Source organism: Geotrypetes seraphini, chromosome 3 (genome assembly GCF_902459505.1).
Source record: "Geotrypetes seraphini chromosome 3, aGeoSer1.1, whole genome shotgun sequence".
NCBI lineage: Eukaryota > Metazoa > Chordata > Amphibia > Gymnophiona > Dermophiidae > Geotrypetes > Geotrypetes seraphini.
This window is the reverse complement of record NC_047086.1, coordinates 178,580,892-178,607,676: the sequence shown is the minus strand read 5'-3', so window position 1 is coordinate 178,607,676 and position 26,785 is coordinate 178,580,892. Positions and strand designations below refer to the sequence as shown.

The 26,785-nt window shown below is 46.0% G+C and overlaps 1 protein-coding gene across 1 annotated transcript in view; it reads left to right on the top strand.

The window, feature by feature from the left end:
* Positions 1–26,785, top strand: part of SLC22A2 (solute carrier family 22 member 2) — a 61,384-nt gene that overhangs the window by 8,593 nt on the left and 26,006 nt on the right. Inside the window, exons 3-5 of the mRNA XM_033939159.1 lie at positions 2,722–2,876; positions 8,504–8,672; positions 17,621–17,738. Of these exons, the coding sequence (XP_033795050.1) occupies positions 2,722–2,876; positions 8,504–8,672; positions 17,621–17,738 (442 nt within the window). The remainder of the gene's footprint in view (positions 1–2,721; positions 2,877–8,503; positions 8,673–17,620; positions 17,739–26,785) is intronic.

Genomic DNA, 26,785 nt, shown 5'->3' with positions numbered 1-26,785 from the left:
CTGCAACACATGGTCCCAGGGACAGCTTTTGCTTGGCTACCCGCTTCTAAGCAAGAATCACACTGCCATGGAAAAGCAATCATCTTTATTTGTGCTGTTAGCCCAACATAACATAATTGTGTACAGGGGAATGCACAGCTTAGTTATATGCAAGCATATGGGAATAGTCATAGATGAACACAATAACACTAAACAAATATGCACTAATAATTATTCTGTGATACAGACTATACATAAGAAACAAGCTCACTCAGAGACAGGAAACACAACTAGGATTTACCACTGAACTAAACACCAAGCCACTTAAACACCACCTAAGGCAAGAAAGAAAGCTGTGAATCTATCTATCTAACCCACTGAACTATAGGAGGATATGCATTTACAAGGAGAGGCTTCCACCACGTGATGCTCTCCCATGCAGTGAGCCAGTGCCTTTTCCATTCTGTGGGTGTCAGACTGATTATGACCCTCTGCCAGTATCAGTTCTTAGAAGGATGCACACCAGTACAAAAAGCTGTCAGTTCTTTAATTACCTGAGTTAAAGTTTCACTCTGGCTAGGGTCTCTGTCTGTCTGTCTGTATGTGTGTCTCTCTCTCTCTCTCTCTCTCTCTCTCTCTCTCTCTCTCTCTCTGTCTCTGAGACTGATTTCTGGAACCTGATTCAGGACGTCCTAGGAAGGCACATCAGTCTAAGTCTTAGGTTGTCTTAGTCTCTTCACTCCAACTCCAAACTTCTCTCCTGCACAATCTTGAAGTTACCTCCACCAGCTCCTCACGAATTCTGTCTGGATACTGACCAAGTCCTTTGTTCTTCTTGTTTTCTTCTTCCCACCACTGATGTCCCTGGCCAATAGGTGTCTTCGTTACCAGGGTATTTGCTGGTCAAATATCAACACATCCAGCAGTCTCTGGCCAATGTCTGATGGTCACATAAATTGCCCGAGAAAGATAAGGGGACCGGCCGGGCACTGGCTGATACAGTCCTAAGTTGCAGAAAATTCTCTAGCAGTAAACAGATGCAGAAGTTAAGGCCCTGATGTTCTAAATCTACCATGCATTTAATGGTCGACGCTAAACCAGTTCTTACAAACAATCATTGGTACATTACATAAATTCTTATCCCTACCCCTTTCCCATCCCTCCCATCCATATATTCCATTATTATATAAAACTTGTAATAATAAAATTCCCCCTCCCTACACCTTAAATTGACAAATATAAGGGAAACAATTTCAAATTAATTTTTACACATATACCTTTGTATGCACTTGTTATACACAGTGATGTTCTGCTCGTTCCTAATGCAATATGATTTTGTACCCTTATTTTCAAAAACTAATAAAACTTTTTTGAACAAAAAAAAAAAAAAATATCCCCGTTGTAATGCAATAAATGTTTCCATTTTATAGATATGGCATAAAGAGTTCCATCCAAAGTTATAATTTAATCTCCTCCAATCCTTCCAATTAAATGTAATTTGCTGAATGGCAACACCTGTCATTATAAGTAATAATTTATTGTTGTTCGCAGAAATCTGCTCTCATTTCCATACCAAATATCACAGTATCCTAGGATAATACCACTGTAGGCTATTCTTGACCTCACCTGGAATATTGTGTTCAATTCTGGTCTGGTCTCCTTATCTCAAGAAAGATATCAGCATTAAAAAAAGGTTCAAAGAACAAGTGACCAAGATGATAAAGGGGATGGAACTCCTCTCCTATGAGGAAAGACTAAAAAGGTTGGGGCTCTTCAACTTGGAAAAGAGACAGCTGAGGGGAGATATGATTGAAGTCTACAAAATCCTGAGTGGAGTAGAACGGGTACAAGTGGATCGATTTTTCACTCTGTCAGAAATTACAAAGACTAGGGGGCACTCGATGAAGTTGCAAGGAAATACTTTTAAAATCATAAGAACATAAGAACTGCCTTCTCCGGATCAGACCTATGGTCCATCGAGTCCGGCGATCCGCACACGCCCATATCCCATATCCCTCTATGCCTCTCGTAAGGAGATGTGCATCTAATTTGCCTTTGAATCCTAGCACAGTGGATTCCTTAATAACCTCCTTTGGGAGAGCATTCCAGGCGTCCAATAGTTAAGCACTGGAATGCATTGCCAGAGGTTGTAGTAAGAGCGGATAGCATAGCTGGTTTTAAGATAGGTTTGGACAAGTTCCTGGAGGAAAAGTCCAGTCTGTTTTACATGTATATTACCATTGTGCAAATTTGTAAGAGTGTCTTCCTGTGTATAAATTGCTTTACGGACAGAAAATGCTTCATAAAATTTCCCTCATAGAAGATCTCGCAAGCCTCTAAGATTTAAATTTGGGCATGAAAGCTGAACTTAAAATCTGTCCCTAAAATATGTAATTGTATATCTTTCTCTCTTTTATTCTTGTCCTTCCTTTTCTTTGTATCCTGTCCTTATATTTGATCATTTTGGATTTTTTTTTTTCCATTGAAAACAGTTTACAGACTGAAAAGGAGGAAATGCTTTCAATATAACCTACACCAATTCAATACACAAAATCCTAAATGTAACCAATCATCAATCTTATTGTGAATAGCAATGAATCCTAGCAGAGAATTGCGGGATATAAAAACCATATGATTATGATAAAAAGTTTGAATGATTTAGATCTCAAATGAGCTGTGCAGAGATTACCATTTCAGCAGTATATTCTAAACTGGATTCCAATGTGCCTGTTTAATTTGCAGGTTTGGCCGGAAACCATGCCTTCTGATTACAGTCCTCATCAATGCTATTTTTGGAATTCTTACTGCCTTTGCTCCAAACTACACCTGGACGGTGATTTTCCGCTTCATACAAGGAGTGGTCAGCAAGGGATGCTGGCTAGCGGGTTACGTTCTGAGTAAGACTGATAATTTTTATACCACAGTAAATACACCTCTCTATCGCACGTACTGGATAGTTCACAACTAATACCCACATAATATATAAATCAAACACATCAGACATAAACATAAATTAGCCTCTTAAATTTCTGTTCACTTTGTTTACTACTTGACAGCTGTCAAAATTTTGAGCTTCTTATCAATTAAATTGCTAAATTAAAAGCATCTTTAACCAAAAATGCTCTTAACTGGTTTTCCAAAACTGTACATATTTCTTTACAATAGATATGTTATCCAGAAGCATATTCCACAACCTGGCACATGCCGCATAAAACATTCTTGATCTATACTTGTTCAGGAGAAAATACTTAATAGATGGGGACAGATTTAAAGATCTCAATCTGTATAACTTTGGAGGAAAGGGGGAAGAGGGGAGATATGATAGAGATGTTTAAATACCTACGCAATGTAAATGCACACGAGTCAAGTCTCTTTAATTTGAAAGGAAACTCTAATGAGAGGGCTTAGGATGAAGTTAAGAGGCTCTGGAATAATCTAAGGAAATACTTTTTTTTACAGAAAGGGTGGTAGATGCATAGAATAGTCTCCCAGAAGAGGTGGTGGAGACAGAGACTGTGTCTGAATTCAAAAGGGCCTGGGATAGGCACGTGGGATCTCTCAGAGAGAGAAAGAGATAATGCTTACTACGGATGGGCAGACTAGATGGGCCATTTGGCCTTTGTCTGCCATCATGTTTCTATGTTCCTATGATGGTACATTTAAAAGCATTTATTTAATCAATTTTCTATACCGTTCTTCCCAGGGAGCTCAGAACGGTTTACATTAATTTATTCAGGTACTCAAGCACTTACCCCATCTGTGCTGGTAGACTTACAATCTATCTAATGTATCTGGGGCATGGAGGATTAAGTGACTTGCCCTGGGTCACAGGGAGCAGCACAGGGTTTAAACCCGCAACATCAGGTTGCTGAGGCTGTAGCTCTAACCACTATGCTTAAGTCAAAGCACACCCAAAATTCATCTCAAATCCGTCCCTAACCATGCCTGCTTTCTGGACAGTTAAACACTGAATATACTGTATACTGCTATCTCAAAAATCAGGTTAGGAAAATATATTCAATAGCCGCCTGCCTGTGAAATTGGGAACCTGGGTGTCAGGCTATTCTTACAGACTTGAGTGTTAAAGTTCTCTTTATCCTCTTTTTATTACAGATAAATAAATTGCTACTTCTCCCTGGATACACTAGCTCTTCTAGTTAGATCCTTTCCTTTTTTTTCTCTTCAAAGACCTTCTTTTTATATTTTTCCTATTTCCCTTGCTGCACGCTAGCCAGCTTGTGGGTGACTGCTGTCTTCCTCATGTAGTCAAATTAGTCACATCTGAAGCAGCACCTAGCCTGTTCTGTACTTCAGCTATGGGTTCAGTCAGCCTCTCCTTACCTCCTGGACTCCTTAAAGAAGGAAGACCTTGGGTACTGACTTGCTGGGCTCTTTATAAGCCCCTCTATATTTATAGAGTTGACTCCTGTCCTGTGAGTGACAAAGAAAACCATACCCTATTAAATCTGTTGAGACCAGTGGCATAGTACAGGGGTGGGAGGGGGGGTCCACCCCCCACCTCCGCCATGTTGGTGGGGAGGTGGGGGAGGGTGGTCTACCCCCCCCATCTCTGCCATGTTGGTGGGGGCGCCGGCACCCCTCCTTCTCTCCACTCCCACCTCTTCCCACTCCTCCCCTCACCAGGCACGCGCACCCCTTCCTTCCCCCATATGTCTAGTTGTTCACCGCCACGAGCAACAACTTTAACATGTTCCTTGCGACCGCGTCATCTCTCCCACTGATGTAGCTTCCGGGTGCTGCACATAGGAAGTTGCAAAACAATATATGGCAAAAAATAAAATATCCAACTATACCCCCAAAAAATCATACAATAGCACTGAATACAGCTCTTCACTCGTTATAGGATTCTCAGAACGCCACCCAAAGCAACAGCTACGGTGTGGCAGCACTTCAGCACATAGGAAATGACATCGTTGGTAGAGACGGGATCACGAGGAGCGCATTGAAGTTCTTGTTGCTTGCAGCAGTGAGCACCTAGAGCTATGGGGGAAGGGAAGGGGGCGCGCATGCGGCAGGGCGAATTGAGGAAGGAGCAGGGGGTGGAGATGAAGGCGGGGGAGGGGCGCCAGTGCCCTGGGCACCTCTCACCTCACTGCACCACTGGTTGATATGGAGCCTGGTTACTTCTAGGACTCTAGGAAAAGACTGGCTGTACTTGGGATTAGGCTCAACTTAAGGAAAATAAAGACTATGAGGAATTGCCCAATAACAAAAATGAAAGCACAAAGGCTACAAAAGTATATTACACTAGAGATACACTAAGGATCAGGGACTTCAGAATGGCCCTCATAGAAGCTCTAGGAGATCTATAGTGGAGTCCTGCAAATATGTGAAGGATGACTAGAGTGAAACATGATAAAATCTCCTTATTTTTTCCATGGTCCATTCCCAGTCAGGAAAACTATCTTCCATAGGTAGCAGAATAGGGTGGGAATTTGGGGGCAAAACTGGAGAATGGTTTTTGTGGCCCCTTCAACCAAACAGATGTTCCATTGCCCTTACCATCTGCCTGCTTATTCCCACTCACCCAGTACTCTTCATTCATCCAGTAAGTCAGTTCATGCCAGAATTTAGGTTCTTAAACAAAAGGTTTACTTAACGTGGATTCTTCAGGCAGTTACATCTCAGTAACTACAGTATATACAAGCAGAGGTAGAGAAATAGTTTTAACAATTAAGATCTCTAGTAGGTTTCCTTGTGAACATTCTCTTTCTCTGGATAGAGGTCCATGGCATAAGTCCTTTCACAGCTTTACTCTCTCTGCCCCCTCCCCTAATTCTCTTATTGGATTTATAGGGTTCTTTGAGCATCTGTTCACAAAGTCCTTTGTAAATTGTTCCTCCCTCAATGAGAACTAAGCTACTAGGGTTCTTTGTCCTTGTGGATCTTCATGGACTCTCCTCTGATCTCCTCCTTTTCCTCAGGCTAGATGTATCAACATCCCTCGCCCTTTCTTCTTGAAAGGATATGGAGGTAAGCTGGTTCTCCATTCGAGCTTTCACTTGTGGCAAGTGCGGCAGACAAGGAAACTGCCTCTGGGCTAAGTATTCATACCTCTACAGTTTTTCTCACAAGAGGGAACTCTTTCTACCACTATCATTCAAGGCAGAAGAGCCATCCCTTATTCCAGAATGGTTTAGGGTCAAATTCTATTATTTTTATAGAGCCTCTAGCAGTGTTTGTACTCCCAGGCAGGGCAGAACTTTAAGGTCTGTACGTATACTTTATACATCTGTCGGTGCAAATAGTAGCCAGCAACACAGAACATCATGCCATGCCATCAGCACATATTAATCTAGTACATTTTAGTGACTTGAGTAAACTGTAAAGCACAAGCCCAGAAGGGCACTGTCGCCCTATCCCAAGGATGGGACTGGCTCATGGGATTATGGTGCCTTGAGCCAACTTGCTTCCATGCCTCCTTCCCTCTGCAGGTCCAGCATCTCTCTCTGTCTCTCATTCTCTCACTCAACCTGTAGATCTGGCAGCTCTCCCTGCTAGTCCAGCATATGTTCCCTTCCCTGGTCCTTTAAACCAGTGAGTTATAGGCAGTGCTAAAAGCGTGCTGCTGCTCTTTCTGTTGCAAAGGCATAGCTAAGCAGAGATAAGGACCTGCAGCTGGAAGCAGCCATGCATGTTTAGTGCTGCCCACAACTCACTAGGTTTTGAGGACTGGGGAGGAGGAGACAATGCCGCTGGAGTCGAATGGGAGCGGAGGAAGAGGGTGAGACTTGCCTGACCTGCGAGAGGGAAAGAAGGGAGAGTGAGTTGCCGGACCGTGCCAGGAGCCAAAGTGTGAGATTGGACCCCTTAAACATGTGAGCTGGAGAAGGGGCACAAATGCATGTCACATGTCTTGCAATGTTGCCTGTAATCCCCACAGCAACTATATCAGAACTGTAGGACAATCCGAGCCTCCATTCCCGACAACCTCAAATGCAGATAGAATTGATCATAATAGTTTAGTTTTAGAAAAAGTGCCAAAAAAAAGTCCTGTTTTAACACTGGGAAGCGCGGTGGCCACCTTTCTGTAAGGATAACTTTTATGTTCATTTTCCCAAGCCATATTTAGTCACGGGATAGGAGCCGACAGCTTTGAACTTTTTTTCAATCTTTTTCCAAGTTGCTTTTCAACTATTACTCATTAACCCACACAATGGGAAAAAGTAACAAGAGCAAATAACTACAACCTAGAAACCTTGTTAATATGAACAAGTAAAACCAAACAGCTGTGTCCACACTTCTACTTCTTCATGAGGGCCAAAGCAGATGCCTCGTAGTAAAGCAAGATTGTCATTGGAAAACAACTGTGACATGCTATAAGCAATGAGCATTCATAATACTGCTGGGTTAAATTTGTGGCAGTAATCCATTGCTCATTGTGAAAAGTCACCCTTTCTATCAGTGCCTTAGCTGTGATTGGCACAAGCAGTGACAGGAAAGGTGACATTAAAAAATAAATAAATAAAATTGCTAGCAGTTATTGGCCCTGCTATCCTCCTTTTCCCTCGGATGTTAAAAGTACTCTTGTAGCTATTAACCTCCTTTTCTCCCCAAAACATTGAAAAAATGCCCTGGTAGTCTAGTGACCCTCCCTCTCCTTCCCCTTCCCCTTCCAAAAATAAAAGTCCCTGGTGTCTGCTCTGCCCACGCAATGCATCTTGGGATGCACCAAGGCAGGGCTAGTCAACCATATAAGTAAATTTCTCTATTATATGGCAGACGGGTCCCAACTGAAGCACTATGTCACAATTTTGAGGATGACAGAGGCTGAAGCAGGCGCAATTGGGCATTGTTCCTGCCTTACTTAAGATATGGGATACAGAGGTCTGGGGGATGGATTGGATGGGTGTTACTAGACATCAGGGACTATTTTTTTAGTTACAGGGAGGGAAGGAGGTACCACTAGATACCAGGTACTGAGGTGTTTTTTTTAATTTGGGGTGGTGGTCTTGGGGTACCTGGGTGAGGGGTTGAGTGTGTAAAGGGGATGCTACTAGACACCAGGGATATTTTTGAAGTTATGAGGCAAGGAAGGGAGGGTACTTCTAGATACCATGGAGTGGGGGGTTTTCTGGAGTCAAGGAGTCTAGACCCCAAGGATAATTTTCTTTAATCGGTTTGGGGGTCAGAGGTGTGCTGATGCAGATATCTGAGGCAGAATAGTTGGGTTAGGAGAAGAGAAGGGATACTGGTACACTCTAACTAGCCCTTCTATGCTGCCCTAAACCTGGCATTTTTCCCACAGTAGCCACATGGCCAAAACCTTTTCAAGCTGTACATACTGCGGGGTCGCAAATTCACCACATTTGCATGTGATGAGTAGTCAGGATTTCTGCACGAGTTAACCCTTGTTGCATTGCTATCCTGTGATAAACCCCAGTTAAACTCACATTAATGGCATGGTAAGCTTTCTGCATCAGCCCCTCAATAAGAAATTGAACCCTCCTGAACAGCCTCTTAGATTGTGTGTAACCTTTAATCTTTGTATCTTGTTTTTCAGTTGCAGAATTTGTTGGCTTGATCCATAGAAAGACTGTAGGCATTGTGTACCAAGCGGCCTTTACAGTGGGACTGCTCGTGTTCTCAGCTGTTGGGTATGGCATCCAAAACTGGCGATGGCTGCAGTTTACCGTTACAGTACCAAACTTTTGTTTCTTGCTCTATTACTGGTAAAGCATTTATCTCAAACTAAGGGCAATTATGACAATCTTTTCATTTATCTTTTGTGATTGTGCTTGATATTCTTTTCAACCCAATAGAAATGTTGGCGTGGGAGGAGTGGCTTCATGGTTAGGCAGCGGGTTAAGAACTAGGGAAAAGAACCAGCGAAGCCAGGCTCAAATCCCAATGCAGCTCTTTGTGATCTTGGGAAAATCACTTAACCCTCCATTGTTTCAGGCCACAGGAGCCAGCTCTGCGCTATGGGTTCTTGAGCACCACCAATAATAAGCAAACTCTGACTGTATTGGGGGATGAGATAATTTTGATTGGGGAGAGCACCCTCCAATCGTTTTGAAACGTTGGCTCCTAAGACTCAGATATAAACTTACAGATCAATATTCAACCAAAAATATTCAATGCCAGGACATGCATGACTCCTGGCATTGAATGCCTGGGTTTACAGGCACTAGCCAATTTTTAGACCAGTGCTTGGTTATCTCACCATGTAAAGTTAGGACAACTTGTCCTAAGTTTATTCAGTTTAGCTACTAACAGGCTAAGTTTTTCTGCTTCATCCAAACTGGTTGATGTCAGCATAGCTGGTTAGAAGGGAAATTCGGGGGGTCACGTGATGAGGCTTAGCTGAGCGGAGGCTTCCAGCCCGAGCTCCGTTCCCTTCCAGCCTTTTTAAAAGTGCTCACCTCGTGGCCGGGTCTCTATTTTGATCTCCGGGAAAAGCTGACATCTCGCAGCGCACGGGGGTAGCGCGAACTTGCCTCGGGGATAGCGTCGGGTCCTGGGCCATGCCCTCGAAGACTCCGCGGCCCGTAAAACTGCGACAGACCACGCTCCCCTCAAATATGGCGGCCGCCAGCGCGTCTCCAAAAACCACCGTCGCGCTGCAGGAGGAGACAATTAGGGAGCTGACTCGGCATTTGTCGGCCCTCATTGATGACAAATTCGCTCGTTTCCAAGCGGCGGTGGACGAAATGAAGGACTGTGTCGAGCGCCAGGGGTCCCAGATCACTCAACTAGAGCAACGGGTTTCGGCCCGGGAAGATGAGGCGGGGCTGACTGAGACGCGGGTTCGAGATCTGGAGGCCACCTTCAAGTTGCTCCACTCCCGTCTGGAAGACCAGGAGAACAGGGGGCGGCGAAATAACCTGCGGCTCATTGGCCTCCCTGAGCGGGTCAAGGACACGGAGCTGAGAGACCTCATGGAAAAATGGCTGCCTGAACAGGTGGGCTGGCACCCTGAAGCAGGAGGCTGCGTGATTGAGCGGGTGCATCGCATTGGGATGTCGAGAGGGGATGAGGCGCGCCCTAGACCGGTGATCGCCCGATACCTGAATGCAGCTGTCAAGGACCGTATTCTGGCGATGTTCCGCAGATCTGGGACTTTGGCTTACGAAGGGGCGAAGCTCCTGCTCTTCAATGACTACTCGGCTGAAGTGGCGGGAAGACGGAAGGCCTTGGCTCCCTACTGCACGGAGCTCCGGAACCGTGGTATGAAATTTGCTGTCCTCTTTCCAGCCAGGGTCCGGATTCATACATCTGATGGGACTCGTCTGTGCGAGAACAAGGAGGAACTGCAGGCCTTTTTGGCGGAGCGTCGAAGAGAGGCTGCGTCCTAAGTTGTCTGGTCCTGCCATACCAGGTCCTGGCTGCCCCTGACTCCCCTAGGCTCTTATGGGTTCATTCTGTGGACTGGGGGAGTGGGGTGGGGCCATTTGTGACTCTTGGTGCCGAGGGGTGGCCCCTAGGGGGGTTCCCTTGGCCGCTGACTGTCTGCCATGTCCCGGTACATTTTTGGGCCTGTCGCTCTCTGGTGCCTGGACTATGTTTCTCCCCCTGACATGGCTGGCGGACTTTGTGTCGCCCGTAAATGCTGGTTTATATTGTCCCCGGGGGGGGGGAGCTCTGTTTGTATATTTGTTTATCTGTTTCTTTGCCTACACAGGTTGGGGACATTAATGACTCTATATGTCTGCCTGTCTGTGGAGTGCAGGCACCTCATTTGAGGGCTGCTCACCTTCCTGGGAGTGCTGGAGTCCTGATCTGAACGGGGCTGTTATTATGGTTGTTCTAAGAAGGTTTTTGGGATTTACACTGCATTTCTTATGTTTTTTGCACTGTTCATTGTTTCTCTGTTCTATGTGGATGGGCTGGAGGGGGGTGGGGGAGGGCTATATGGGGATGTTTTTTACCTTTTGGTTTTGGGGGTTATGGGAGATGGGAGGGAGGGCGAGCCTGTCGGGGGGTAGGGGATGGGAGGGTTGCAATGATATAGTGAAGGGGGAGGGAAACAGGGCGTGGGCTGTGCGGCTGGGGGGGTTTGAGTGGGGGCTGTTTGTGTGTTGGGTGTGGGGACTGTCTGTGGGGTGTGATTGGCAGGGAGGGGGGAGGGGGAGGCGGGGTTGTGCGTACTCTTTTCTCCATGGGATCCTCCAGACTTGGCAGGGGAAGATTGTGGTGGTCCGATGGGGGATCTGGAGAGCTTTCCTGCTGCACTCCCCGGGCTTTTCCGTGATAGGGAGGTGGGGGGGTAGGAGTGGATGGGTGGGGGATGCATTATGGGGGGGCTGGGGGTTGGTCTGGCCTTGGAGGAGGGTGGGTTGGGTTAGGGGGTGGGTATCCCCTGGCGACGGGGAGTCTTTCTCTTTCTCTTCTTTCCTTTTTCCCGGAGGGCTATGCTGGGAGGCTCTTTGGGAATATGAGACCCTATGTATTACTTTCTTGTTTCTAGGTAGCTCCCATGGATATGGCTGATCTGACTTATATAACTCTTAATGTGGATGGTCTCCACTCTCCCATCAAACGTAAGAAAGTGCTGTCTTTCCTGGGGAGGGAAAGGGTGTCAGTGGCTTTCCTTCAGGAGACCCACCTTACATCTAGTGAACACTCCAAGTTGGTCAGGGATTGGGTGGGAGAGGCGGTGTACTCTTCTTATAACTCCAGACAGCGTGGGGTCGCGATCCTTTTCAATAAAACGGTGGTGGCAGTTACGCATAAGACCATTGTGGATCCCCAGGGCCGTTTTGTCCTTTGGGCTGGCACCCTACAGGATCGTTCGGTGCTCTTGTGCAACGTTTATGGCCCTAATGTGTATGATCACTCTTTCTTTTCCGCTGTGCTTGCTCATATTTTGGCCTTGCCTAATTACGAGCTCATCCTGGCGGGGGATTTCAACATCACTAGCGATCCCACCCTAGACTGCAGACCTCCGAGGGCGGTGCGGGGAGACAACGAGCGCATCGGCGTAAATTTTTTGATGAGCGAGTTGGGACTGGTAGATGTATGGAGAACTCTCCATCCTGGGGAAGTGGATTTTACGTTTTATTCCGCAGTGCATCATACCCACTCCAGGTTGGATTACATCTTGATACCGTCACAGGTCATTGGTAGGGTGGTACGTACTCACATCCTCGATGTTCCCTTCAGCGATCACGCGGCGGTTTCCCTTACCTTGCACTGGCAGGGTCCTGTCCATGACCGTATCTGGCGCTTGAACCCTTCACTTTATTTAGATAAAACGTTTCATGCTTATCTTGACACGGAATGGGATTTTTACTGTCAAACCAATGGTGGAGGAGAGGTCTCTGATACCATCTTCTGGGAAGCTGCTAAGGCCTTTCTTCGGGGTCGAATTATCGCCTATACGGTGGCACAACGTCGGAAACGCGATGCAGTTTTAGTGTCTCTCACTCGTCAATTACGCTTGTGTAGGAGTGCCTTGCATGCTGCACCTTCGGAGGCTGGTAGGGCGGAATACTTGAGCCTGCGTAAACAAATTGATGTCATTTTTACTGAAAGAGCTATGTCCCATATTGACGTCTACAAGTTTCGGTTGTATCAATGGGGAAATAAGGCGGGCAAATTGTTGGCCAATCTGGTGCGCCCATTTCGTAAGGCTACTCGTATCTCTCGCATAAGGGCGAGCGCTAATATGGTTTACACAGGGGAGGCTGAGATTCAAGACCAATTTGTTCGTTTTTATCGGGATCTCTACGGCCCGGGCCCTTATGATCTGGAGGCGCGTGACACTTTTTTCCGGGACCTTGTATTACCTCGAGTATCGGACCAGCAGTTAAGTCTGCTGAATGCCCCTATTTCGTGTGATGAGATTACAACTGCGGTGGGGGCGTTGAAACTTGCGAAGGCTCCTGGACCGGATGGTATGGGGCCAGAGTTCTATAAGATTCTGAAATTTAAAGTGGGACCGGCATTGGCGGCTATGTACGCTGACATGCAGAATACGGGACGGGTACTCCCCGCTCAGAACCATGCCCATGTGGTGGTCCTACCAAAGCCTGGTAAGGATCCGGAATTGGTGGGCTCGTACCGGCCGATCTCCCTTTTGAACCAGGACATGAAACTCCTTACGGCAATTCTGGCGCGCCGACTGGCTCAAGTGATTCCTCACTTAGTTCATGCTGACCAGGTGGGCTTTGTCCCGGGTCGATTTGCCTCTGCCAATATCTTGCGGGCGATGGTAGCCCTTGGGGAGGGCAGGACTCGCACAGGGGATGATCTATTGGCTAGCTTGGATGCGGAAAAGGCCTTCGATAAGGTGACTTGGCCTTATCTTTTCTGGGTTGTGCAGCAATTCGGTATTTCTGGGGCCTTTCATCAGTGGATTACTTATCTCTATGCGTCTCCTACGGCCCAGTTGCTTATCAATAAGTGTCGTACGCAGTCCTTCTCGTTGTATAGGGGTACGCGGCAGGGATGCCCATTGTCTCCGCTTTTGTTTATCCTGTCTTTGGAGCCTCTGGCCCAAAAGATTAGGACCTGTTCAGATATTTCGGGCATCCGGGTGGGCGCTGAGGAGTGTAAGGTCTCTCTTTTTGCGGACGATATGCTGATCTTTGTGAGTAGGGCGCGGGAATCGATTCCCTGTCTGACTGCCCTTATTGGGCAGTTTGGGGCATTCTCGGGACTTTGCATTAATTTTAGTAAGTCAGAGGCCCTTCCAGTCTCCTCCCCGTGTGCCTCGCGTTCTGATCCTGGATTTCCATTCCGTTGGGCTGCGGGGGAACTCAAATACCTGGGTATTTTCCTCGGAGCAGACTGGTCCACGGTGTATCGCCGGAACATATCTGATCGTTTGAAAACTTTGCAAGACTCATGTGTGCGATGGGGTGAGCTGCCTCTATCTTTGTGCGGCAGAATTGCTTTGGTGAAGATGGTGCTGCTCCCCAAACTCCTTTATCCTTTGCAGATGCTCCCTATCTGGATTAAGGCGGGGGATGAACGTCTCTATCGATCTACTATTAGCTCCTTTATTTGGCATAATCGGAGGGCAAGAATTAGTTGGCGGAAGCTTATTCTGAGTAGGGAGGGGGGGGGGGCTGGCTTTACCAGATCTACGCTTGTACAATGTCGCCGTCCTGATGAGATGGGTCCATGAGCTTTATACGGAGGTTCCTCGTTTTGCCCCAGGGGGGCTGTTTGATTTCTGGACGACACCTCATAGAGCTTTTGCTTGTTTGACTTGCCCTCGGTGGAGGCTCCCTCGCTTGGGTCTTGCTTCGGTTTGGTTCCTTCCCCTTTGTAGGGCACTGCGGTGGTGGAGGCACAGGATTGGTCAGGGACAGGGCAATTGGGCTCTTCAACTGATCAGCCACAATCCTGATTTTCCCCCGGGGGTGGGACCCACAGCGGGAGTGGTGACGCGATTCGGCCCCTGTTTCTGTCTGGGTCATGTGTCTGCGCTGAGCTCTGGTCCTTTTGTTTTTCCCTCCTTTGACACCCTACGTATTAAGTGGGACTTGCCGCGCATGCCCTTTTTCGCTTACCTCCAGTTGCGGCATTTTTACATGGCTAGCCTGCGGCGCACTCCTGGGGGTGGCTCTTTTTTACGGGTGGACCTGATTTTCTTGTCCGTACCTCCGGCTCACAATTCCTTATCCTTTTGGTATCGGACGGCAAGGGCGGAGAGGGCAAATACTTTGCTGCCTGACCTGGCTGCTCGATGGTCTGGAGACTTGGGGGAGGAGGTCACGTCGGGGGAGCTTCAAGCTTGCTTCTCCGAGGTTACTTCGGGGGCCCGCAGTGTACAGCTCCAGGAACTTCAGTTCAAATTGCTCCATCGTACCTTTTTTACCCGGCTTCGGGGTCTGCAGGCGGGTTTGTGGGATTCAGCGGATTGTACGAAGTGTGAGCGTGCGTCGGGGACACTGTTGCACATGATCATTGAGTGTCCGTCCCTGGGTGTTTTCTGGAATGGGGTCTTGGACTTTCTTGTTCTGATCTTGGGGGTGCCAGTCCAATGGTCTTATCGGATTTTGGTTTTGGGCCATGGGGTGGAGTTCTTGGATCAGGGTTTCACTGCTGCTCAGTGGCGATTTGTCTATGTCGCTCTCCTGGTTGCCAAGCGGGGGGTCCTTAGCAAATGGATCGATGTGGAACCACCGGTATTAGTGGGGTGGCATCGGGCCTTGAGGGAGGTGGCACATTGGGAGCTGAGGGGTATACGGGGACAGACGGGGGGGCAGACCCTGTTGTATCAGTCTATCTGGGAGCGGGCCCTTGCTGAGCTTCCTGCGCCTGCTGCTCCCGTTTGAGGCTGTTCCTCCCTTCCTTTCCTTTCTTTCCTCTCTTCCCTTTTCTTTTCTTTCCTTTTTCTTCTTTCTGCCTTTTCTTACTACCTTTTTCTCTTTCTTTCTCCATTCTCCAGTCGCTGGGGGGGGGGGGGGTTGTAGGGTGGTTTTGGGCTGATTTGGGGGGGGCGGGGGGGATTCTTCTTGGGGAAAATGAAGGAGGTATGCGGCCAACTTGGTTCTTCTTACGGGTTGTTTGGTGGGTGTTGGGTCTTGAGGGTCCTGGCTGATATCGGGGAGTTTAGGGGGGGGGGGGCTTGCTGTTCATTTGGTGTGCCTGGATGATTCAGTCCCTCTCTCCTATATCCTTCCTTTCTTCCTGGCTCATCGGCCTTTTGCATTGTGTACCGTTTTCTTTTCTTCCCTTGTATTTTATACTTTGTACCTGGCACCTTGTACCTGATTATTGTTCGGTTGTATTTCCATTGCTTGATTGTTTGTCGGTATGCTCCTTCTTAATAAAAACGTTTTAAACCAAAAAAAAAAGAAGGGAAATTCAGCGGCACTCCGCTCAGCTGGTAAGTCCCTTCTATCTGTACCCATCTCTTCAACTGTGAACTCCAGACTCCAGGGTGAGGGGGAGGGTAAGAAGATGCCAGACCTCTGTGAGATGAAAGATGGAGAGGAAAGGGGAAGCAGATGCTGGACTTTTGTGGGAAGAAAGAGGAAGGGCAGAGAGAGGGAGGAAATGGTGCGCATGGATGGAGAGGAGGAGAAGACATAGAAAAGTAGACAGATTGAGAAAGAAGTAGAAAAATGGAAGAAAGTTGAATGTTAAAAGTTAATGCCAAAGATGAATGTAGAACAAAACACAAAAAAACCCCTCTCATCAATACTGGGCAAGTTTCTCAAATAGTATCTTCATATAACATTTAAAGGCTTTTAGATATTTAAATGTGCTCATAAGCTCTTCAGCAAAGTACAATGTCGCTGGAAAGGTGCTTGAATTTTAATCATAACACATTGGATGGAGCAAGGATACTTGCTTCTACTGGAGTGGCAAATGTTATGGCTCTACAAAAGTTGTTTAACAGTAGACCACTTATCTGAAAAGGTCAGTTCACAGTTCCAACACAGTCTGTGTTTGGCTACGCTACATCAGGAGTTTTACCTCATGCAAAATTGTCATTTCTTTAAGACATTGATTATTTTTTTCTGCGGCCCTCGTAGTTAAAGTTTAACATCTTTCCTTTATCAGAACTGACATATTTCAATCACTACATTTCTCCCTCCGTATTCGCGGTTTCAGCAATCGCAGTTTCAATTATTCACGGTTTTTAGCTTACTGGCTCCTCCCCCCAAATGACGACAGCTTTCATAGAGAAAATCATCGATTCCCAGCACTTTCTTCACCGTGTTTTGTCTCTCCTTCAGGAATAGGCCAGGTCTCCCAACATGTTCTTTGCGGTTTCACCATATTCACGATGGTTTTTAATAGAAAACAGCGAATAACATAATATATTTTCAATATACACTTCTCCCTCCGTATTCACTGTGATAGGTGATTAACAGGTCCACGAATACAGAAAAACCACAAATAACTTTTTCATGTTATTTGTGGTTTTTCTGTATTCGTGGGCCTGTTAATCACCTATCACAGTGAATACGGAGGGAGAAGTGTATATTGAAAATAAAATCATTTTCCCTACCTTTGTTGTCTGGTGACTTTATTTTTCTGTGCTTATAACTATGTTTCCAGAGCTTTCTTGTTCACTTTCTGCCTAAATGGAAGTGTGTAGACCAAAGGACTCAGGCACTGCACACTGCAAATAAAATCAATATAAAATTAGCGGCTGTTGATCATGTGTCAATCATGTGATGGTGCCGGGTACAGAATTACGCCTCCAGCAAAGGTAGGCGCCAGAAACGTAGGCCAGGGTTTTCCTGGCCTACATTTCCAGAACCTACCTATGATGTGAACCGTGCCTCCGTAGGCATTTTAGGCCGCCTAATGCCACTTCTAGCATTAGCCTTGCCCATCGTGGCATTAGGTGGCCTAAAGCACTCTAAGGAGGTGCGATTCCAGCACAGGATTGTTTAGGTGTCAGTAGGCGCCTTGAAACTCAGTTAAAAATGTCTTTTCAACTGCATTTTTTACCGTGTTTGGGTGCCTACCAGCGCCTAAAAAATTGACACCAGTTAGAGAATCTGGGCCTCTATATCTATAGAAATGATCTTAGTAAATTAGGCCCTTCCACGTGATGTTTGCATGGTAATCTAAGAAGAATTCTTAAAAATTTCAAAATTTAGTAGCTCCTTAGGAATTAAAGGATTAAAATAGAAGACAAATATATCAATAATAGTTTGTACTGTGTGACATTATGCCATGAGTTTAATAATTGCTTATATTACAGGTGTGTACCAGAATCACCCAGGTGGCTCATATCACAAAACCGAGGTGCAGAAGCCAAGGATATTATTAAGCAAATTGCAAAGAAAAACAGGAAAAAACTACCAATGGGTTATGAAATGGTCAGTAGGTTTCATTTTGTTTTACTTTAAAATGTATTAGCTGGGGCCACCTCATGGCTCAGCTCAACTTTTCTATTTAAAGATGCTCACAGTTGTTAAGCAGAACTTGGATTTGCAGTACTCTTTTTTTTTTTTTGGGGGGGGAGGGGTTTATCTCCTCCTTTTGTTCTCTTCCCTCCCCAGCTTTTCTTTCCATGGATTATATTTCTCCACCTCTCCCCCCTTTGTTGCTGTCAAAAACCTTTCTATGTACAGTATTTAATATATCCACATGTAGTTAATTTATTTTTAACTATTTTACTGTATACCACCTAGATTATTTTAGATAGGCGGTCTATCAAAACCTAATAAACTTGAACTTGCAGGGTTACACACTGTTAAATGTACCAGATTTTGATGGAAAAATCTAGAAGATTTGTTCCCTCTACCATCAGTAGTAAGCATATAGTTCGGGGGTGCCCACCTTGGATCTCAAGGGCTGCCATCCAGTCAGGATTTCCATAATTAGAATACTATTTTTATACAGTGAAGGCAAAATAGGGCTCATGAATATTCATTGTAGAAACCCTGAAAACCCAACTACGTACAGCTTCAAGGACCGAGGTTGGGCACCCCTGATAGTACATTTGTGGGAGTGTTGGGGTAGAGGTTTATAGTAATCTTTTGTATACTTAGTGGTCTTTACACGCAGTTCTTTTCACATCATTCTACTATTGGTTACGCAGTGTTCTATATGCTCAGCAGTATGATGCTAGCTATAGATGTATAGAAAGCATTTGACAAGGTTGATTTATCTTTCATTCTTCAAGTACTTCAGTAAATGGGGTTTGGAAAGAACTGTATAAAGTAAATAGGAAAGCTGTATACAGAACCAGAAGCCTGCAACAAAGTGAATGGAGGCTACTCGGAGATGTTTACGTTGGGAGGGAGGACAAGACAGGGTTACCCACTTCCCCCCCTCCTAGTTGTACTAATGCTAGAACTATTGGTAGAGGAGTTGAAGAAGAATGCTTGGATCTTAAGGATTAAGGAGACCTAGTGGACCTCACCTCCAACTTTATTTGCTGATGATATTTTATTAATGAAAACTAAACTGAGGCCAACTTTAGCAAAAATAATGGAAGAACTGGAGCAATACAGTAAGGTAGCACTGTTTAAAGTAAAGTTTCAAGTTTATTGACAATTTCTTATACCGCCTAATCAAGCCTTCTAGGTGGTGTACAAAAAAACGCTAAAACAATGCGCCGATTAAAATACAATATGAACAAAGACAAACCAAGGGAATGACAATTTATAAAGACATTGACGAACCGGAACAAAAGGGAAGGATTGGAACTACAATCGATAGAAAGAAAGAGAACATTCAAGGTAAAGAACAAAGTGAGGGGGAACTGAAGGTAGAAACCTCTCCTGAATCTAAATCATCCTTATAAGGACGGTTTAAGTTTCAAAAGCATCAAGGAATAAAAGTGTCTTTAACTTCGCCTTAAAATTGGCAAGAGTTGTTATTTCACATAAGTGATTTGGGATATTGTTCCAAAGAGAGGCACAAACGGAGAAAATTGTGGTCCTCATTGTACTGATATATTTCAATGAGGGAATGGTAAGAAGGTTATGAGCTCTGAATATATCACTGTCTCAGGAGGAGAAGAGCAGGTTGAGGATTTGTTTCCCCTTTAGATGGGCCTCAAAGTGCATTAAGTATTTGGGAATTAAGATAGTTGAGGGACATTGGGAGCATTTATAGCTTAAACTACATGCCAATAATGAAATCAATACTGGAAGATTGAAATAAATGGAAAGGAATTGGGTCTTGTACACCACCTTTTTGTAGTTTTACAGCCACACTCAAAGTGGTTTACATACAGGTACTTCAAGCATTTTCCCTATCTGTCCTGAGGCAGTGGAGGATTAAGTGATTTGACCAGGATCACAAGGAGCAGTGTGGGGTTTGAACCCACAACCTCAGCGTGCTGAGGCTGTAGCTCTAACCACAATGCTACAATCTTCCCCCTTTCCTGGCTTGAAAAGGACACTGGAGGAAGAACTGGTGGATCAACAAAAGCATTTGGCTTTTGGAACGAGGTGTCTGTATGTAAACATTAGCCCCAGGGCACTGGAGACCCATGATTTACCACTCCATACATAACAGCCATTGAGAAAACTGTATGATTTAGTAGTATCTCAAGGTAAGTTACATTCAGTTGTAGTAGATGCTGTCCTATCTCTAGAGGGTTTATAACCTAAGGGCCCCTTTTCTATCAAGGTGTGCTAGAGGTTTTTAGCGTGAGCCAATGCAGTAAGTGCTCCAACACTCATAGAATTCCTATGAGCTTTGAAGCACTTACCTCGCTGCCCCATACTAAAAACCTCTAGCGCAGCTTGATAAAAGGGGGTAAGTTTGTACTTGAGACAGTAGAAGGTTAAGTAACATGCTCAAAATCTCAAGGAGTGGCAGCATGAGCTGGCTAGAGTGGGCGGGGCTTGGGTGGGGCTGAGTCTATAAATCTTGGTCGGGCCCTCCAACTCCAGAGTGCCAGACGCTGTTCCTACTCCCACTTCCTACCAAGCTATTGGAATCAACTGCCTCCTCATATTGGATCCCTCAAAGGGCTTCTGAACTTCAGGAAAGCAATAAAACCTTACCTCGTCCCATAAATCCAGTCACTCCCTTCCAACCATATGTATTCTAACATATGCTGAACTACCGTGTTTTCCCAAAAATAAGACAGTGTCTAGTACTAATTTTAAGCCCAAAAAATCACATTAGATCTTATTTTCGGGGTATGTACATGATCATCTCTCCCTTTCTCTCCTTTACCCCAATTCTTCTTTTTTCTTTTCACTCCCCCACATGTCCAGCATCTTTCCTCCCCTCCCTCCCATCCCTTGTGCAGCAGGACCCTTGCCCAGCTTCCCTTCCCTCCCTCCCATCCCTCGTGCAGCAGGACCCTTGCCCAACTTCCCTTCCCTCCCTCCCATCTCTCATGCAGCAGGACCTTTGCCCAGCTTTCCCTCCCTCCCATCCCTTGTGCATCAGAATCCTTGAGAGAGCATCCCTTCCCACCTCCTCGAGCATCCACCATGCAGCCGAATCCCCATTTATTTATTTATTCAATTTCCTCCCCTCCCTCCCATCCCTTGTGCAGCAGGACCCTTGCCCAGCTTCTATCTTACCCTCCCTTCCATCCCTCATGCAGCAGGAACCTTGCCCAGCTTCCCTTCCCTCCCTCCCATCCCTCATGCAGCAGGACCCTTGCCCAGATTCCCTTCCCTCCCTCCCATCTCTCATGCAGCAGGACCCTTGCCCAGCTTTCCCTCCCTCCCATCCCTTGTGCATCAGAACCCTTGAGAGAGCATCCCTTCCCCCTTCCTTGAGCACCATGCAGCCGAATCCCCATTTATTTATTTATTCAATTTTCTATACCGTTCTCCCAGGGGAGCTCAGAATGGTTTACATTAATTTATTCAGGTACTCAAGCATTTTTCCCTGTCTGTCCCAGCGGGCTCACAATCTACCTAACGTACTTGGGGCAATGGAGGGATTAATTGATTTGCCCAGGGTCACAAGGAGCAGCGTGGGTTTGAACCCACAACCCCAGGGTGCTGAGGTTGTAGCTTTAACCACTGAGCCACACACTCCCATTGGAACCCCGCCGCGAGCCCTACTTACCTCCTTAAGCAGCGTCGGGCCGGCAGCACTCTAAACAGGCTGCCTCGGCCTTGTCCGCCTGTGAACTCTGCCGCGTTGCTGATGTCGTCATCAGTAAAGCAGCAGAGTTCAGAGGCGAACAAGGCTGAAGCAGCCTTTTTTAGAGTGCTGCCGGCCCGACGCTGCTTAGGGAGGTAAGTAGGGCTCGCAGCAGGGTTTTGATTGGAGGGAGGGAAGGATGGGAATTTGGCTGCGTGGTGGGTGCTGGTATTTTGGGGGGGAAGGGGTGCTCTTACAAGGGTTCTGATGCACAAGGGATAGGAGGGAGGTAAGGGAAACTGCCGGCGAATCCTGGGGGTAGGGCTTATTTTCAGGGAAACATGGTAGATCTACTTTGTTGTTAACTGAAGAATTAACTGTAGGTTAATTTAAAATGACAAAATTGTCTATTAAACTTGACTCTGTATATTTAATGTTTCTGTACACATGTAAATTCATAATTTGTTTGTCTATGCATTATGTATGTTAAACTTGTTGCCTGTTCTGAGCTCGTTGGGGAGGTCAGAATATAAAACTAAAGCAAAAACAAAACTGCAGGAAATGTACAAGGTACGGAGTTTTTATTCAATGATGTATAAAGCAATAAAAATCAATAAAAACAATACAATATCCAAAGTTGGTCTTTGATGTTAGAAGATGCAGACCTGACACGGTCCGTGTTTCGAAAAACCCTTCTTCCTCAGGGGTTCATGATGCTCTACAAGTAAGTGTGCAAGGAACCATTTGGATAACATCAATTGAACAAAGGTTCTTGAGACAAAAGATTTCTCCTATCAAAACTGCTGCTCATAGAAACACTAATCGCAGTAGTTTGGATACTGTACTGTTTTTATTGATGATTATTGCTTTTTACATGAATAAAATTCCTGTACCTTCTACCCTTCCTGCAGTTTTGTTTTTGTTTTGTTACTGGATTTTTTTTACTGCAGTTCCTGTTGGATTTTTTTTTTGTTTTTTAAAAATAAACACAATAACTAACCAAATAAATAGATAAATAAATAAATACCATATGCTAAAAAATAAAGTGGCAAAAAAATTAAACAGTGTAAATTTCAATATATATATATGTATATATAAGTTTCTTAGGCAATTGAATTAAAGCAGGTTGAAAATAGTGATCGTAGATGATGCAGCCAGTGTGCCTATTTTCTTTCTTGCACATCGCACTTGCTCTCAGTCATCACACCTATGGAAATATCAGCTGTATTTAAAGTTCCTTCAAGAGGCAGTGTCTCATAATTTAAGCCCTACAACCTCCTGAGAAAATTGTGCTCCATTCCCTTTGTGTAAAAACAACACCCCAACTCTTATTCCCATTTAAACATAAAGGAATGTTTAGTCAAATCCTTTCCCCTAATACACCAATAAAGTAGTGAAATTGGCCTAGGCAATTTTCTCAATGCAAGACACATGTTTTCCAGTGCTCAGACCTTTCCGGATCACCTCTTAGCCAACCCTATGTGTGCATAAAATGTAATAATTAAAGTTAGGGATCAGTGGCGTACTAAGGGGGGGGGCGGGAGGGGCGGTCCGCCCTGGGTGCCAGCTATGAGGGGGTGTTCCCGGCCTTGCCGTTCATTCCCCCCCCACCCCCGAAGGACCGCTCGCCCCACTGACCTTCCTGCACCACCTGTGAAGCAGCCCGCAGCAGGATCGCGACTTCAGCGATACCTGAGCTGCTTGGGCGCTGCTTCCTGCACCGCGGTCCCGCCCCTCCTCTGACGTCAGAGGAGGGGCAGGAACGCGGCGCAGGAAGCAGCGCCTAAGCAGCGCAGAGATCGCTGACGTCGGGATCCTGCTGCGGCTGCTTCATAGGTGGTGCAGGAAGGTCAGTGGGGCGAGCGGTCCTTCAGGGGTGGTGGGGGGGGACTGAACGGCAAGGCCGGGAGCATAGGTAGTGATGCTTCATAGTGGTGCGGGGAGGCCAGGGGCGAGCGGTCCTTCGGGGTGGGGCAGGCAGGCAGGCAGGCTTTCAAGGAGGAGGGGGGTGACAGACAGGCAGGAAGGCCTTCAAGGGGGGGGGGCAGGCAGGCCTTCAAGGGGGGGACAGGCCTTTGGGGGGGTGTGCAGACCTTCAAGGGGGAGGGACAGGCCTTCAAGGGGGGGCAGGCAGGCCTTCAAGGGGAGGACAGGTCTACAAAGGGGTGGGACAAGCCTACAAGGGGGTGGGACAGGCCTTCAAGGGGGGAACAGGCCTTGGGGGGGTGCAGGCCTTCGGGGGGGGGTGCAGGCCTTCAAGGGGGGAACAGGCCTTCAAGGGGGGGACAGGCCTTCAAGGGGGGAACAGGCCTACAAGGGGGTGGGACAGGCCTTCAAGGGGGGTGCAGGCCTTCAGGGGGGTTCAGGCCTTTGGGGGGTTGCAGACCTTCAAGGGGGGGCAGGCCTTCGGGGGGGGTGCAGACCTTCAAGGGGGGGGGACAGGCCTTCAAGGGGGGGACAGGAAGACAGGCCTACAAGGGGGGAGGACAGGCCTTCGGGGGGGTGCAGACCTTCAAGGGGGGGGACAGGCCTTCAAGGGGGGGACAGGCAGGCAGGCCTTCATGGGGGGGACAGGCCTACAAGGGGGGGGGACAGGCCTTCAAGGAGGTGGGACAGGCCTTCAAGGGGGGTGCAGGCCTTCAAGGGGGGACAGGCAGACCTTTAAGGGGGGACAGGCCTTTGGGGGGACCCTGGTTTAGAAGTACACGGAGGGAAGGGGGTGTTCAAAGAGACGTGCATATGCCAAACTTTGGGGGGGAGGAAGAAATAATGGGTCTGAAAATAGAGGAGAGGGAGAGAGATGATGGACCATGGGATTTAGGGAGGGAAGGAACAGAAAGGGAGAGAAATTGGACACAAGGGATGGTGTGGAGGAGGGATAGAGATACTGGATAGGAGGGTAATTGGGAAAAGAAAGGGAGAGATGGTGGACTCGGGTGGTGGGGAAGGAGGGAGAGATGCCGGATGAAAGGGTAGTTAAGAAAAGGTGGATCTGTGGAGGGAGATGAAAAAAAGGAAAGATACCAGACTTCCTGGGGAGGGAAGGGAAATGGAAAGGGAGGACAGAGTTGGCAGATGGATGGTTAGCATGCAGAAAGAAGAAAGAAGGAGACCCCAAGTTATCAGAAGAAAACCAGAGCCTTGGACCAACAAGATTTGAAATATAACCAGACAACAAAAGGTAGAAAAATTAATTTTATTTTCTGTTTTGTGATTATAATATGTCAGATTTGAAATGTGTATCCTGCCAGAGCTGGTGTTGGACTGCAAACGTGAGCTAGGATTTAACAGAGAGAGGAAAAGTCCTTTTTGTTTCTTTATTTTATTTACACCACAGCGCCAGTGTGATTAGGAGAAGCCAAAGGGGGTGAAAAAGCTATAAAACCCACCAGGAGTTTTGAAAAAAATCACCCAACTGGGCAGGAAAATCGAATTGAAAAACCAATTCAATAGGCTGAATCGAATCAAAATTTTTTTTCCTGAATCTGGCAGCATTAGTTTGCGCTACTGTCTTAGACTTTAGGACCTGGGATTGGGGAGAGATGGCATCCTCAGTACTTTATAATGCAAGTGAAACGAGGATTTGCTCAGACTTTTGAAGGGACATGAGACAGCAGGAAATGGGAACTTTTCTTCCTTCTATTTTTGTGAATGGAAAGGCTGAGGATGTCAGAGAGTTCAGTTAAAATATGTGCTTTATAAGAAAATATAATAATGTGTTTTATAAAGTTTATAGCATAGCTGGCCTACCCAGTGAGGTGTTCCTAGTGGTGATGGTGGCAGCGTGTCAATGTGTTGAGAGGAAGAGGTGGTCTGGGAAATTCTGCTGAGCAAACTCCGGGCCCATTTCCACCCCCCAGTTAGTCCACTCCACTCAACTGGTTCACACACTGAGTGGGTCTTTGGGTGTTGTTTTGGGATCTCTTCCAGTGGTTTATCTCCTTCTGGTCCAAGGAAGGAAACTTTGTTATCCTTAGCATTGACCTACAGAATATGTTTGTAACAGCGCTGCTTGTGTGGCATTAGGCTATGTAGTGATCGAAAGAAAAAAACAGACCTTTGCACATTTTTGCACTATATGGTGGGTGTATGAGGAGATTCACATTTCCTGCACAGCTAAGTCCATGTGAAGTTACCTTGTGCTGTATTTGACATCTAGCAAGGTCTCTGTTTGAAAGGAAAGATCTAAACTTAAAAATGAAGTGGCCAGAAGTTATGGTAAAAGCAGATAGTGTAGCTGGTTTTAAGAAAGATTTGGACAAATTCCTGGAGGAAAAGTCCATAATCTGTTATTAAGACATGGGGGAAGTGTCTGCTTGCCCTGGATCGGTAGCATGGAATGTTGCTACTCTTTGGGTTTTGACCAGGTATTAGTATCCTGGATTGGCTACCATGAGAATGGGCTACTGGGCATGATGGACCATTGGTCTGACCCAGTTAGGCTATTCTTATGTTATGTTCTCATCTGTAGGGGGCCTTTGTTTTCACTTCTTATTTTAATGTATTTTTTTTCTGGGAACTTATCAGTGTTTTTTATAATGGGAACAAAAATGGAAGAGAATTAATGTGTGTGGGATGAGGGGGTAACTAATTTCTTCAGCTAAATAATTCAATCCACTTCAAACAGACATAGGAGAACTCACGCACCATTCACACACCCTCCAACCAAAAACGTCAAAAGGAAAAAAACTGTTCGACAACCTCCTAGCCATTCGAGCTGCAACACTCGACCCCCAACTCTACAACCAATTGACATCGACCACAGACTGCAAAACCTTCAAAAAGAAATAAAAACCCTTCTATTCAAAAAACACATAAAACCGAACTAACACAATCAGAACTGTCCCAAGCATCACCTGCAACTACTCCATATGTACTTCTGATGTCATGACAATTCAGACATAATTTATGTTATGTTATGTTTGGAATATAAGAAAATTTTCACTGCCTGTTTCTATTCTGACCATTTATTCTGTTTCATGGTCATTACAAAAAAATATTTTTTTACATGGGGGGGTGTCAAAAAATGATGGGCCCCGGGTGCCACATACCCTAGGTACGCCACTGGGGATAGTAATCAGCAAATGAAAAAGAATAACGTTCTTTTAATTCCTGAAACGTTATCATATCTCCACAATCCATAAACTGCCTAAACCTAATCAACCCCTATGCTGTCTAACGTTGGAATGCTGGCAATTCAAGTCCTATCCCAAACTTAGGCTCCCTGCTAATATGTCATGTCTGTCTGTCCAAGTTAGATTGTAAGCTCTTCTGAGCAGGGACCGTCTATTAAATGTCAAAATGTACAGTGCTATATAAGTGAAAAGTAGTAGTAGTAGTAGCAGCAGTAGTACTA